The 14,838-nt window shown below is 33.4% G+C and overlaps 2 protein-coding genes across 3 annotated transcripts; one reads left to right on the top strand and one right to left on the bottom strand.

Annotated features, from left to right (window-relative positions):
* Nucleotides 1–255: 255 nt before the first annotated feature.
* LOC130655593 (zinc finger protein 350-like) lies at nt 256–5,260 on the top strand. 2 transcript variants are annotated; one of them, XM_057458358.1, is made up of 4 exons: nt 256–355; nt 864–904; nt 2,647–2,821; nt 3,370–5,260. In XM_057458358.1, the coding sequence occupies exons 2-4, from the start codon at nt 869–871 to the stop codon at nt 5,166–5,168; spliced, it is 2,010 nt and encodes a 669-aa protein (XP_057314341.1). In that variant the 5' UTR covers nt 256–355; nt 864–868; the 3' UTR covers nt 5,169–5,260. The 2 variants fall into 2 exon arrangements, with proteins under 2 accessions (XP_057314341.1, XP_057314342.1); XM_057458359.1 differs by lacking the exon at nt 256–355 and adding an exon at nt 440–672.
* A 3,126-nt stretch (nt 5,261–8,386) lies between these two features.
* On the bottom strand, nt 8,387–13,995 carry LOC130655599 (uncharacterized). The gene is made up of 9 exons (XM_057458368.1): nt 13,640–13,995; nt 13,502–13,525; nt 13,162–13,206; nt 12,928–13,055; nt 12,287–12,404; nt 11,656–11,826; nt 11,259–11,375; nt 11,047–11,098; nt 8,387–10,041 (listed from the first exon to the last, which is right to left on the bottom strand). The coding sequence occupies exons 1-9, from the start codon at nt 13,907–13,909 to the stop codon at nt 9,698–9,700; spliced, it is 1,269 nt and encodes a 422-aa protein (XP_057314351.1). The 5' UTR covers nt 13,910–13,995; the 3' UTR covers nt 8,387–9,697.
* Between the last annotated feature and the right edge of the window lie 843 nt (nt 13,996–14,838).

Below are 14,838 nucleotides of genomic sequence, written 5' to 3' on the forward strand. Positions count from 1 at the left end.
CTGAAATATGTAAATCCAGGACTATGAATATGTTATAATTTTTTCAACTATGAAGCTTCCTTGTATTAATTTATATTCAAAAGTGCGAAAATATTTAATACTTAATGTAATAACACGTTCTTCACCTAATTAAAAAAGATAAACCAACTAAGTAAACCTAAACTTTTTTTATATTGCGCATCCAGGTCCTGAAACTTTACCGAGTTGTTCTTTCCAGACCAGCGAGATGATAATCAATCAAACCCTGTACTCAGTCGATCTTGAATTTCATTCACACCCAGGGTAAAATATTGTGTTTTTAAGCAGAAGCCAGAACATAGTGAAAGGGCAGTCATAATAATTCTTTCTAGTTCAGGTATAACATGTAGCTAGCTAATCATTTGTTTAAAAAAAAGGCTACAGTTGTCTTTACGTTTTTAGTCATAATCTTTTGCATAAAAAATGCCTTTGTTAATGTAAATACGACCGCTAAGGTTTTTCGTTCTTTAATCCTTGGGTTACCTAAATCCCAGGGCTTTTAGTCCCAGGGTTTACTACCATTTGGGTCATAGCTACAATCTTGCATGTCACCCAAAAATCGACCTTATAAAGGATAATTTTATCCTTGAATATAGTCTAGCCAACAACTAGCTGGTTAACTGGCCAGATATCAGTAAATCTAATTTACCTATGGTTAGTATGGTATAGCTAAACTATAGCTAAAGAAAAGAAATCTTCAAAAGTGTTTAGCTAATCACAGTAGCTATCACTAGAGCTAACTAGCTACCATGTTCCTATTTTCACATCAATTCTTAGTTGCGATTTGATTTCTTACCATATTGTCATTCCAAATTTCTGTTATATACCAAAATGTGCAATTTTAGTGAAAATGGAGGGGCAAGAAGAGGCAGTTCATCCAAATCAGGTAAAATATAATTCATTTGGATATTTTATTTGAAACAAAGTTGTTTTACTTGAAAGTTAGCTAGATGATTTGATATAAAACAAGGAATAATTTTAATATTCTTCTCTTTATATCTTTTTTTACATATTTTCTTAAAAAGGATTTTCGCATTATGTGGTTAATAATGACAATGGCCTAATAACGCAACTCAACTCTAATCATCTATATATATATATACAGTAAAATACTTTCCTAATGCATAAACAAATTTGTCTTACATTGAAAAGCTCCCACCATATATACAAAGAGAATTTTAGCTAAAATGTACAAATGAAATTTTGATAAGCCATTTTGAAATTTTTATAAGCCATTTTAAAATTTTTGGCTGTTATCAATTGTGAAGTGAAGTGAGAAAATTTGAGCCTTGCATTTTTTTGTAGAAAAGCATACAAAAAATGTTAATAATACACAATAGCTTTTTTACATAAAAATAACACCATTTTTTTATAAAAGAATCATACTTTTATCTTGAGTTTGTCTGATTTACAACAGCTTGGAAAAAAGCGATAACTTCACCACGAATGGCAACTGTTCGTAACGTGGATGCACAAACTGTAACTAAAAAGATGATGGTTGCAAGGTCAATATTTAATATTTAGTAAATTATCCCTTCAACTCTTAAAAACCACATAGAAACTTCTGATTCTAAAATCATAAAATAATTAAGAAATCCAAGCTTTTCTTATAAAAATGTACATGTGGTGACAACATTATTTCTTCTCTGTTGTGACTTTCATGAGGGAAATGTAAAAATATTTCTGATAAATTCTCATAAAAAGAATTCTTACAAAAAATGTTTTCTACTCAACAATGTGAGATCTTTGTATATGGTCTTACAATAAACCAGCCGGATACATTTGCTACTTGTTGCTTTTACAGATATTAGAAATGTACTTTCTGGCCATTGTTCAAAATTTGTAGGTACAATATTGGCACTAAAGATACAAACAGACTATAAATTAGACTGAACAACATTGTGCTTTAAATGTTTAATTAAAAATGCTTGTGTCATTATGAAAATAACCCTAAATATATTTATACTATAATTTAAATTAATGATTTACTTTGCACACCAAAAAAAAAAAAAATAAATAAAAGTTATACGTAATGTTTTTTTTACATTAGAAACCTGTTTACAGTACAGAACGAAAAAATAAGGATGACTTTATAACTACCAAAATAACTACCCAAAATTTTACAAGGACTTATTTTTAAAGATATCAGAAGTAAAATCTCTAAAATAAAACATTTTTTATCAGAATAAACAAATTGGTTTTTATACCCTAAATTGTCATCATCGAATTGCTCATATAAAATATCAGTTTTCCCAAATATTTCTCGCAAAAATGAATCCAGGTTAGGTAGGTTTCCTATAAAAAAATGTAAAGAAAAAGGTTAAAAATCCCTTATTAAAACAATGTCTTTGCGAGCACCAGGGCGCTATAATTGATTTAATGAGAATTCTGGAAATTTATCACATATGAACACCAAGAAAAAATTAATTTCATGGGATTTTTGCAGATCTGACGAAAAATGTACATGAACACAATTATTCAAAATTTAGCTAAGAACGTCGTTTAAAAAAATGAATTTCGCGAATGACGAAATTACCAAAAATCCGCGAGAGCATATTTTCGCGGACGCCGACAGTGGAAATTCGTGAAATTTAATTTTCGCAAAAATTTTTTGATATTTCCTTTTAGCTTGTCATATTTGCTTCATTATCTGGCGATGGTAACCAGTTAAGCAATAGCCACTCAGAAATGCATTCTATTGATCAGCTAAAAAATGATTTGTCACAAGCAGTAGTTGGAGATGGTGCCGAACTAATGTCAATTACAAAAATGATGTCATCATCACAATCTGGAGTAAAGAAAGGTAAAAAGCAGGCTATAGCCTAGAACAAGGCTTATTACTTAATTGTTCTTGCACTTTGACCTCGCGTTGATAAATTATTGTTTAATAATAATATTTTGTTAACTAATCTTGCGAAATTAATTGTTGCGCGACTTATTTTTGTAGTTAAGTCTTGTAAGTTGTTAATAAGTCCCGCAAATGCAAATAAGAACAAAGATTTAATTTCTTTATTCGTACGGAACTTTTCCCTGAAAATCGCCCCTTAAAAACGTACGATCGTAAAATGTTGGATTGGTAAAAAAAAGATCCCACGAAACATAAAATATTCTGCCATTGAATCACAAAATTATACCCAGTAAAATTAATTACGTCAATCCTTAAAGGCCTGTTTCCATTTGTGTGCATTTTCCACTATAGCGCAAAAAGCGCTCGAGCGCGCGCATCGTGACAAATTAGAGATATAATCACCAGAAACGTCGTCTAGGCTCGTTTAACTGGGTAAATTTCACGAGATTATAGCAGGGCAAAGAAAGGGATTAAAGGTTGGGATATTGTTTTTGTTTCTTTAGAAGTGGAACTATACTTATGTGAAAAGTGTAACCGAACATTTAAACAGAAATCGCGTTACGAAAGACACGTGACGAATCATCCCAGCGAGAAGCACTATTTATGTAACATTTGCCAGAAGACCTTCACAAGAATGTCACACTTAGAAAAGCACACGAGGACTCACACAGAAGAGCGGCGTCACATCTGCGATACTTGCGGTGCTGCTTTTATTCTGCCTCATCATTTGGTGCGCCACGCACTCGTACACACTGGTGTCAAACCGTTTGAATGTGAAATTTGCCATAAGCAATTCACTAGAAAAGCTGGACTCAGTCAACACAAGTACGTACATACGGGTGTTCGGCCGTATGCGTGTGAGAGCTGCGGTAAGCAGTTTACAGACCGGACCACACTACGACGCCACATGCTGACGCATTCCAGAGAGAAACCGTTTATATGTAAAGAATGCGAGAAAACATTTCGAACTAAATCAGCCTGTCGAAAGCATTATCTCCGTCATTTTAAAGGGGAAGCCTCTTTTAAATGCGGTATTTGTGAAGAAATGTTCAAGAGTCAGTCAATGTTAAACGAGCATAATTTGATGCATGAGCAAAAACAGAAGAATGGAAACTACAGATGTGGATTCTGTTTACGCGTGTTCAAAACGCAAACAGACCTCAATGCTCATGTACCGTTGCATGAGAAAGGTCTTACGCACTGCTGTAAACAGTGTCCTGCTAAATTCTATACTGAAAAGGATTTGGCAGCTCACACGGAGGGGCATATTGGCGCAGTACTTTCGTCCTCTAATACGGTTTCCGAAGAAAAGATGGACGTCTCTCTCGAGAAAAATAACTATATCGATAAGGATATACCGGGAACTTCACTTGCTAATCAAACGAACTCTACGGATAATAATAAAGTTGTAGTCGTGTTACAGGTCCCGTCATCCGTGGGTGATTCAAAAGGGGAAGAAGGGGGGCTACAAATTGACAATATTCAACAAATTCTTGGGAGTGCACAGATTGATAAGTTGCTTGTTACTACGGAAAAGGTTACGGACGCTTCATCGGGGTTGTCTTTAGAACTTTCTCAAGACCAGCAGGAATGTATACAGCAAATATTACAGACCACTAACGTCACCTCAGCGGAGTGCAGAAAACAAAGTGAAACTTGCGTGAATGCAACTAGCGCTGTTCATATGACAGTGGACGAGGGTCCTGTTGTTTCCAGCGTTCACGACAATGTGTCCGTCACCTCGAAAAAACAGTACATGCTGACGTCAATTACGAATTCGCTGAACGACGAAAAACCTCCCTACATCATAGTTCCATACAAAGATGGTAACCCAGAACACCGTCTATCTTCTAGTTTTGCTAACGAAGGCTCGGCAACTTTAGCAAAGCGCGGTGGTGATTCTGTATTTAAATCAATCAACCAAACCGCCTTTTCTTCTTCGAATGTTAACCTCCCTGTAGTATCTGTTGTTTCTCGACCTATTATGGTCGTCAACGGTGACGGTGTACCTGCGTGTGAAAAGGCCGCCCAACAAACGATGACTGATGAAAAAGTTTTATCCCTTGTACACGACTTAGAAAGTCATGGCAGCGAATTTTTACCCGATTTTGGTGTTGAAAGTAACTCAGTGTCAACGTCAAATTCAGCTATTGAAGATAGATCATTACAGGACCTCCAAATTGCACAAGTGCAGGGACCAACAAAACCCGCATTTTTTTCTGGAGAATTTGAAAACCCACTTAGTGCTGGTACCATTCTTTCGGGAGAGGAAACGGCTTTTACAATTGCTACTTCTAATTAAAATAAAAAAGAACAGTTTCTTTAACTATTTAGTATTATAAATCTGTAAATATAAATTTCGTATCTTAATACTCTTGTCAAATGCGTTCTAAATCGGAGTTATCTTCACTAAGTAATTTTAGTGTCACGTTAAATTTTCATATTTTTTCACTTTTCTCGATTATCTATTTTGCTGAGCTGCTGCGCTATAAAGAGGTGTGAAGAGGTGTTCAAGCGCTGTCCATTCTTTTGCTAAAACTCTACTTAATGTGGGCGCAAAAACGAATTCACAAAGAAGCGCGAAAAATATGGGTGCGCGTAACTTAACAATGTATGCGAAAATTGGGAAATTTTGTCAGCCTCTAGTTGAAGCAGTAAACAGAGTTGCTGGCATTTCTGTTTACTGCCGTATCATTTTTTTGTAAGTTCACTCTAACTATATTATTGAATCGGGTTCCGAAACAATCTATTAACTTTGCTGTTATCCCATGCCATTTCTGCTGCTTGTTTTTCTAGATATTTCACTTGAGCAGCCATTTTCTTTTTTTCGAATTCTTGAAGTAAACCATGGTGTTTTGTTAAAATATCAGAGTCATACTCATCGTAACAAATAAACTTCTTGGGCACACCCAATACTTTTAGGCCGCCTATAGATGTATGTTCCCGTTTAGAAGTTTCATCGTGGTCCCCCTCAACAAGTATTATTCCGTCGTTTTGAGATATGCGTATGCAGTCATCTTCGAGCGTGTATCGTCTTCTTATCGCATAGTTTAATCGTTTTGCCTCGTCCCCTAAGTTAAATTTATGCAATGATTGGACCATTCTTGTCGTATCACGAGACGAGCTCGTTAGGCCACGATGCTGTGATGCTGACATTTTTTTGGTAGGAGTTTTGTGATATATTTGAGTTGACCTTTCTTTGTCAATATCCTGTAGTGTTCTTTCATTTTTTAGTGCTGCTTCTCGTTTCAAAATTGAATTCACTGAGGAGGAGGAACGCCTTTGTCTTGGATTAGTCTCGTCTGCTCTCTTCTTTTCCGCTCTCCTACCTTGAGCTGTTACAGCATCCTTTTGATTTTCGCCTACGCGTTGATTGCTTATTTGTCGAAGCTTTTGATCTGTGTATACACCAGGCTGAGGTAGTCTCAATCTTTGCGCACTCGATGTAGCCATTTTAAAATCGCGTTTATTCTCTTTAGATCTATGCTTTTTCGTTTTATTAACTTGTTGAATGCGAACTGCATTTTTTTTATTTCTCGCAGCATTTGATGAATTATTAAAATTTTCTTTTGATGCAAGATTGATAGATTTAGCTGAACTTTTTTTCTTTGGCAAAACTGTTTTTATTATAACAGGATCAGTCAATTTCGAATTAAGTTGGCTTTTAAACTGGAGTGTGCTGTAGACGCTATCGCTGTTACTTGCTTTACTATGTTCTTCTGTTGTCGAACTACCGTCTGATACGTAGCGTTTTGATCGACTTGTTCCTGGAACTTGTTTTATTTTACTTCTTGGCTTCAAGTCGGAAACCGTCTTTCCATCAGTAATGAATTTCAATCTTTCGTCTGTTGCGCCCCCTCTTTGCAAAGTGTCGTATAAACCAACGGACATGCTGAATTTCTCTCGTGTCTTTTTTTGCTGATTTTCAAATTTTTAACTAATTTTATTCGACAACGCATGATAAAAAATTTAGCGTTTTGTAAATATCTTTAACCGACTATTCCCAACACATTAATCTTGGTTTACTTTTAACAGGTGCTTTCGATACATCAGGTGTTTTTAACAACACCAGGAACTTAAATCTTGATTCTAAGTTCTTTAGACAGTAAATTTTGATTTAAAAATAAGAACAGTTGTGTCACATTTAATTAATTCTTACTCGAATTGATTAATATTGTATTTTACTGTGAAAGGCAAACAAACAGGTGGTAGCTATTCATTAAATCATAATTTTCTGCGAGAATACTAGAGTTATATCGCTTGATAATTCTTATGAGTAACCCGTCATAGAAAGTGAATGGAGTAAGCTTGGTTTCCATCTGGCGTTAATTAGAGTTAATTTTTAACGCCTAACGCGAGTTAGCACAAACACGCTTTTGTATAACAAAAACAAGCATATGCGTGCAAAAGGCATTTCTACAAACATTTTTTTTCCAAACGGGGGATTATATATAAAGATTTTTCTAGAAGATGATGTTGTTCTCCATATTGTTCCCGTTTTACGAAAAATTACCGGATCAAAAATCGTGACTGTTTTCATTTTTGCTTTTGTCTACTTATAATTAGCTTCGTGAAAATCCATAACAAGTCCTTCTCGATGCTATTAGACGTATTTCATTAACAAAAATTAAATCAGCGTTATTTTTGCTTATAAAGGAAACGTCCTAGCTCTAAATTGCTCTATATGACTAAATTATATGGCGTCAGAAATTAGCGCAAAAAAAATAACGCGATAATGCTAGGATGGAAACCATTGCGAAACTCATTTTTACAGATGATTAGTCTCGAAATAATTTCATTCTGCATTTCATTTATTTTGCCTAACCGTTGCCATCAATAAAAAATATTCATTATTTAGGTTTTGACCGACTCTCTTTCCACTCTTTAATTATTTCGTTAAGGTAGACATTGTTGGTATACCTTGAGCGAAAACTCCGCATCTAGATATTTTAGGTTTTTTAGCGATATACCTGAAGGAAAAAAAAGCTTGCGCAAAAAAGATTACGAATTCATAGTAGGAAAGATCGTAAATTGCGGAACTAAAGATTGCGACTTGGTGATACAATCGTCAAATTTCGAACTCGATATTGTGTCAAGAAATTGCGGAATTTAAAATCGCGAATTGAACCTTCATATAGCAAAAACAACGACAAAAATACCTTGCTTTTTTTCGGAAATCAACAAAATTAGATTGCTAATTTTTTTTTCTAGGAATTAAGGAAAAAAAGGCTGCGAATTGCTACTCCTGGCTAGAAATTGCGGAAGAGAAGATTGGAAATTTTAGCCAAAATCACAAACTTTTTTGCGAAACAATTTCTTCCCTTATTTAGGTGGCTCACATAGCAAAATCTGTGTGAAACGGGAAATTTTTTGATGTGTCTGAAGACGATCGTGTTTTCTTCACCTTTTGTGAAAATTGAAGATTTCCCAGTAGTCAAAATTTTAGCGCGCACTGAGAAATTCAATTTTGCGATTTATATTTTCTTTTAGGATTTTTTAAGAAAATTTGAAAACGGAGAATTCCATTAAAAATATATATATTATTCTTTAATATTTATATAGTCAAAATTCACAAAACAGTCGCACACAAAGTAACAAAAAACACGTGTAACAAGTGACAAACAAAACAAAATGTTTAAAAGATAGCGAATTACGATTTCGCCACACAACACACACAAACCAAGCCACACGTTTTATTAACAACGCTCTTTTTCAGTTCAGACACAGCATTACTTTAAAAGAAACAGCATACAAGAAAAACATTTTTTTTTCAGCATTTCCTTGTTTGTTCAAAGGAAAACACTTGTCTGATCTGCTTAGAAATTATAAAATTCTTATAAAAACTGATGTACACAAGTTGTGTACACTCTTCCAACGAACGATTAATTTATATGATATTTCAAAAAAGGGCGAGATATCTTATCAACAAAAACATATCGACAAAAGTGATGAAATTTTTCAAGGGGGTCAACAGTTTTGTCAAGAAAGAATTTTGACCAACAAATTATGAATAAAAACTGTTCTTTACCGTCTCTACACAGATAGTTGACTGAAAAATGTAAAAAGAATTTTCAAAAATGGGCAAAAGTGCTAAATTTGATCTTAGTTGATAAATCTTTATTCCGACATTATTTTGTCCGAGGTTCGGTTCTTCTCTTAGTTACGCTAAAAAGAGTGACTTGACATTTCTTGGCAGGATACACAACCTGGGATACAGTTAAAATAAAACTTAAACCTCAAAATATTTACAAAATTAAAAAAACTAACCCCGTATAGTTATTAATTTTTTTCCGAGCTGATACTACAAATTTCATTGAATAAAGTGATAGGTTTTCAGAACTGTTTTAGAATTTAAGAGGCTAAGATTTCTTGCACGAATTAAATTTCGCGGATACACAACGCTTGCCATATTTTACGCATATTTAATTTCGTGAAAAAGCAAAGTTGATTAGTTATTTTACTGATTTTGTGAAATTGCACAAATTTTAAGGGGAGAAAGTTTCGCGAGAAAAATATTTCGCGAATTTTGTCTCTTCGCAAAAGTTCATGTTTTGGAACATTGCCAATTGCAGAAGTTTTTCTCTCACAAAATTACAGATAATTCTCGGCTCGCAAAAGTTTGTTTTCTTTACTTGTTCCTGTCGAATAAGTACCGGTGTCTAATCTCTCATAACCTAAAACGTGTCAAATTTCACAATATTGCATAAAGCGCCAAAATCCATAAAATCTGAAGGTCTGAAAAACTGGAATGTCACAAAAATCCTCAATCATGGATGGTTATTCAAACTATGAAGTAACTGTTCACTTAACCACCAGTTACATAACAAAACATTACCCACACGACGCATCCAAAAAATCGTTAAAATTATCATCAGAGAGTTCAGATTGTTGACTTGGTGATCGAGGTCGCCCGTCTTCAATGTCTCTTTCCATATTGGGATAGATCAACTCTCTTGGTGACAACAACACTGTTCGATCGACACTCATCCTTCTTGCTTCTTTTAGAGCTCGAGCAGCTACCATCTTTTCTCTATGGCGCATTAGAGTTGTGCTCGTTTTATTGCACAGACGGAGGAGATGTTCGTAGATCAAAAATATGACCCGCAACAAGTAATGGCCGATCAAACGTATGAACGTGCTCAAAAATACACACAATCCGCCGATGTACGCAAATACTAAAAAAACAGGTAGAGAGAGATAAAAAAGGACTGCAAAAGGGAAAAGAAGGTTTTTTATTCGCAAATGAACCTTTTTTCAGCACTTTGAGCGAGATTAGAAAAACAGGTAATTTAAAGTCCAACCCGCTCTGCCTATGAAAAAAATTCGTATTAACTAAATTATACAAACCGTAAGAAGAACTTGAGTCTTAAAATTACAGATTGTTAAGAATAGGTTGTTTTTAAATTCTGAGCTTAACATGGATTTGAAACTAAGAAAGTTTTCTTTTCGTGCCACAACGTTGAAATATATATTTCCAGGCAACGAACACAACAAAATTCGCAAAATGCAGGGAATGAAGTTTCGTCAATTGGCAAATTTTTCGTTTTTCGCGAAAATTTATAAATTCTCGCAAAATCAGTGAGTGAGAACTGTTATAACTATTACGCGCACTTTTATAAGCAATAAATTCATAACCAATGTCTCATAACCCTAGAACTCTGCTACATTCTTTTCTCAATCACTAAGATACTTTTATTTTTCAAAACTTTATCCACAAAAATAAACTAATTGACGGAAAATTTATGTATGTGGTCAATCCTTTCGTCCTTTAAAAGCACAACTGCATTTTAGTTTAATAACTGAGATTTCTCTATGATGCTTTAAAGAGCTGTTTACAGGCATTTATCATGTAATTTTTTAACACCTAAGCAGCACCATAACTTAAAAGTTAGCAAAATCTAAAACAACAGTACTGAGGCTTATTTGAAAAGAGCGTTTTTATATATAAAAAAGTGTATAATTAAATAGTTTAAAACTTTTTAAAATTAACCCTTAGTCTTCAAGCACGTTGAACGGACCATGCTCAAATAAATAAAATCTAAAGTAAGAGGTCGACGTTGTTAAATATTAAACTTTTGATGATCGCCTTTTGGAAAAGAACAAATGCAAGCCAAAATAGCTTAATTACCGAAATTTTTTTTTCACGGAAAAGTCATGTCACACAAACTAGGGCTACTTACTGGTTAGAAACTCCACCACGCTCATGTTATAGTTGAAAATACAAAAAGCACCCTAAACGAATAAAAAACAAAAATAAATAGGTGCTTCTAAATTGCACGAATAAATTTTTACCCAATACTCCATACAAGCACGAAAAAATACATAAACGATAATGTTCAGTCAACAAAATATAAAAATTACTACTGGCATAATTTTCCGCGCCCGTTGATACCTTTTCTGACGCCTTGGGAAATTGCACGTTACAAGAAAATTGTCGAGAGTTTGTTTGGTTTTTGAAACATTTTTTAATTCCTTCTGTTGAGCATACACTGCAAGAATAACATTGCACCTAAAATTATAACAAAAATCAATCTAACCTTAGTAATTACAACGAGATACGTTTTCCGAAAATTCCAATTTCAGTACACTTGCATCTTTTATGCACAGAAAATTCGACGCTTTGGAGGAGAGGGAGGGGGATCATCTCAACAGCTGAAGATTTCATTACCCTTTAGTGAAATGTATATATCATTGCTCTACTTGCTCTCCCTCAATGCATGACGGTTTATAGTAGAGCGGAATATGCAACCTTGTAATAAGGGAGACAAGTAACAAAAAATTATCCAGACCTGTTGCGTGATTTGACATAACTGCATCAGGTCATCGTGTCCTTTAAAACACGCCCATGAAATATACATCTTGGTAAACCACATCAGCATGGAAGCGAACATAATCAAAAAAATGCAACAATAGTTATAGGTCAAATGAAGTAATCCAAACGTACGCACTGGAAGACTGCTCTAGTAAAAAAGAAAAAATTATTTCTTTTTCTAATCTAGCTACTAATTTTTGAAGTATTTATTTTTACAATTAGAATAAACAAATTATAAAAAATGCCTGTGACCTAAAGATACCAGTAGTTACAGGGGGATCCTGGTAGAGAGATAAATGTATTACAAGAGCAGTACATATTAAAGCATGGTTGCCAAATTCTTCAAACTATTTACAGAGTTTTTTATTTTATGGCTGTTTTTATAAGTTTTTTTGATAAAATTTTACACCATATTTTAAACAGACACAAGATAAATCCCTTCAAGCAAATGTAAAAAAGACAAAAAAAGGGAATGGCAACTATTCAAACAAATGGACAGAAGATTATTAAATATCTACATTTTAAGAAAATGATGGATATTAAAGTTTTTAAGTCCGTTTTGTTTCTAGATTGTTTCTAAAAACCGATAACAAATGTTTAAGCTTCACCTTAAATTTAAAGGGCATTCTTTTTCTGTTATAAAACAGAACCATTAAAATGTTTGTACCGCATAACGCTAATGTAGAAACTTGTAATTCCATACCAGACATTCTACTAGGATAGTATCTGTAAAAAGAATAAAATTCAATTCAATTCAATTTATTTTATTTATCCTTGGCATCAGACAGGATACTACATATTTTTTTATAAACATACTTTCTTTTCCAGCCTTGGTGAATCAGTCTGATGTTTGTTTTTTCTTGTGCTATGGGTATTTTATTTATATCTACAGTTTTAAAGCTGAACATCACTACACTGTCTGAACTTTGCCTTGTATAACTATAGCTCTAGTTTTGTCACTGTTTTTTTAAAGCTAAAAAAAGACCATTTCATCTTATTCAAAAAGAGCTTTAGGCTTTCTATCGCTAGTAAGCATAACGAAAAGCACACTTAAACCCTTATTGTGTTCCTTGCATATTCATATCCCAGCCTTATCTCGAATTTCAACTCGCTCATAAAATACATGTAATGACTAAGCAAAGATCCTTAAAAAAATTCAAACACATATTTGAGGGAGTCCAGAGTAGGAAAGTCTTAACAGCTCAGCTATCATTAAATTTTGGTCGAACAAAAAGTTCAATTTTGTTACCTCCAGTCAAAATATTTTTGTCCCCAAAAATTGACAATCCAAAAGCATAAAAACGCAATCGATAAAGAGATTGTTAACAGCCACGCTTGACCTTTAAATTTCAACCAAATACAAACAGCTACGTAGGCCTAAAATATAAGAGTAAACGCTTTCTGTAAGTTCTGACTTCACTTGGATTTAGGTTATATTAGTTTTTCATATAAAAATAAAAAATTTAAACAAAACCAAGTATACCAAAAGAATGGACAATATAGGTAAATCCATCAGCCGCATGATGCCCTATAAATAAAATTTCAAATCAATTTTTTAGCATACAAAAACAAATTACAAAATAGGTAATAATTACGTAACGTTGAATTTGTCTTTTTAGAACTACCTATCACCTCCCAACACACTTCCTCGTGTTTTTATTTAAGATCCTTTCTACTACCCATCTCCCACAGCGTTATGTAATTATTACTTGTTCCCAACATACATTTCTACATCATCAACTGTGATCCAAGAAAACACAACATTAGATTTAACTTTTCTTTTGCCTATTTAAAGGTATGTAAAAATAATAACTTTAACTTACTCCTTGTGTATACCTTGGATCATTCTATGAGAAGAAAAAAATTAAAAATTAAAGCATTAAGCTGGGCAATAAAAACTGACAACGAAAGCAAAGAAGAAATCCATACATTAAACTAAAATTTCGTAGGTCTAGATTTACCTGAAATATGCCCTCTGGTAGTCGATTTTCTGATATGGCATCACCATAGGCATCAAAAAATGGAGGATTATTGATAAATTCTACCAGTCCTGCCCAAAGGTACGCCATCACAATAAGAAAATGAATTAGCTGCAAGCCTTTGAAAAAATGATCCTTCACTTTCTTCGTTTTTTTATTGGAAGCATGCTTGCCAAGTTCATTATCAGTTGTGTTAACATTCATATTGTTGTCAGGATACATCGGTGTCAATTGATGAATGGGAGACTCCATTTACATGCGATGCAGAAATGTTTACAATGTAACTAAATCACCATCTGTAATAAAATTTATGATTAAAAATGGTTCAAAATGCCTTTTTTATTAGTGCACATATAGTAGACATTTCGAACAGTGTAAGCATAGTAAACATACATAGTTTGAAGAGATGGAGGCAAGAAAGAAGTAAGAAAAAACAATTGCAGAATACTATGTCTGATCTATTTGAAAAATCCTGTGGTAAAATTCACATATCATAAATATCTGAATAAAAAACCTATATGAGCTAACTAAAAAATATTTTATGACTAATGCCCACAAAGTATTTGACATTGAATGACATAACATTGAATTCACAAAAACAAATTCCTACAAATGTTTTTAATAGTCGTAACACAGTGATTTGATTACTTTAAAACTCTGTAGCCATTTATACTGAAAAAGGTTATGTTTGTTAAGGATAATGTTTTTAAAACACACAACTTTCACGGTCAATCAAGTAATCATAAAAATTTATTCCTGTGAAAATTAGTTACTTTATTAAGGTAAGAATTTTACTTTAATATCTATTTAAAGAAGGAAAACAAAAGATATTCAAGAATAATATTTTCTTTTTTGTGTGTTAACAGGAAGGAATTCAATAATAAGGGTGTTTTGTTTTTTGATAGGAGGTATAGAAGCCTCTTTAGAGGTTTATTAAAATTTTGCTTAAGCAAGTTAGGCTAAAAAAATAGAGTAGCTTATCAACATGAGTAGTTGACTTGGACTGTAACGTTCTTTTATCACTCTCCTTAAAAATCAACTTATTGCTGACTAGAATGTATTCTGTTTTAATAATGATTAAAGTGAAAAAGAAAGTTTAACATGGACACAAGTAGGATCTCTTTTTTGTGTATATTGTACACTGCAGAATGATTTAGTCAACTGTTATATCACAACTTTGC

This window comes from Hydractinia symbiolongicarpus, chromosome 8, assembly GCF_029227915.1.
Source record: "Hydractinia symbiolongicarpus strain clone_291-10 chromosome 8, HSymV2.1, whole genome shotgun sequence".
Classification (NCBI taxonomy): domain Eukaryota; kingdom Metazoa; phylum Cnidaria; class Hydrozoa; order Anthoathecata; family Hydractiniidae; genus Hydractinia; species Hydractinia symbiolongicarpus.

Bases quoted from the DNA above. Each gene is read 5' to 3' on its own strand.
- LOC130655593 (XM_057458358.1), top strand. From the start codon at position 869: ATGGAGGGGCAAGAAGAGGCAGTTCATCCAAATCAG. The intron at 905-2,646 runs GTAAAATATAAT...ATTTCCTTTTAG, and splicing joins AGGCAGTTCATCCAAATCAG to CTTGTCATATTTGCTTCATT. The intron at 2,822-3,369 runs GTAAAAAGCAGG...TTGTTTCTTTAG, and splicing joins ACAATCTGGAGTAAAGAAAG to AAGTGGAACTATACTTATGT.
- LOC130655599 (XM_057458368.1), bottom strand. From the start codon at position 13,909: ATGGAGTCTCCCATTCATCAATTGACACCGATGTATCCTGACAACAAT. The intron at 11,827-12,286 runs GTGAAGCTTAAA...CTTTTTTACTAG, and splicing joins GAATGCCCTTTAAATTTAAG to AGCAGTCTTCCAGTGCGTAC. The intron at 11,376-11,655 runs GTCTGGATAATT...TTATAATTTTAG, and splicing joins TATGTCAAATCACGCAACAG to GTGCAATGTTATTCTTGCAG.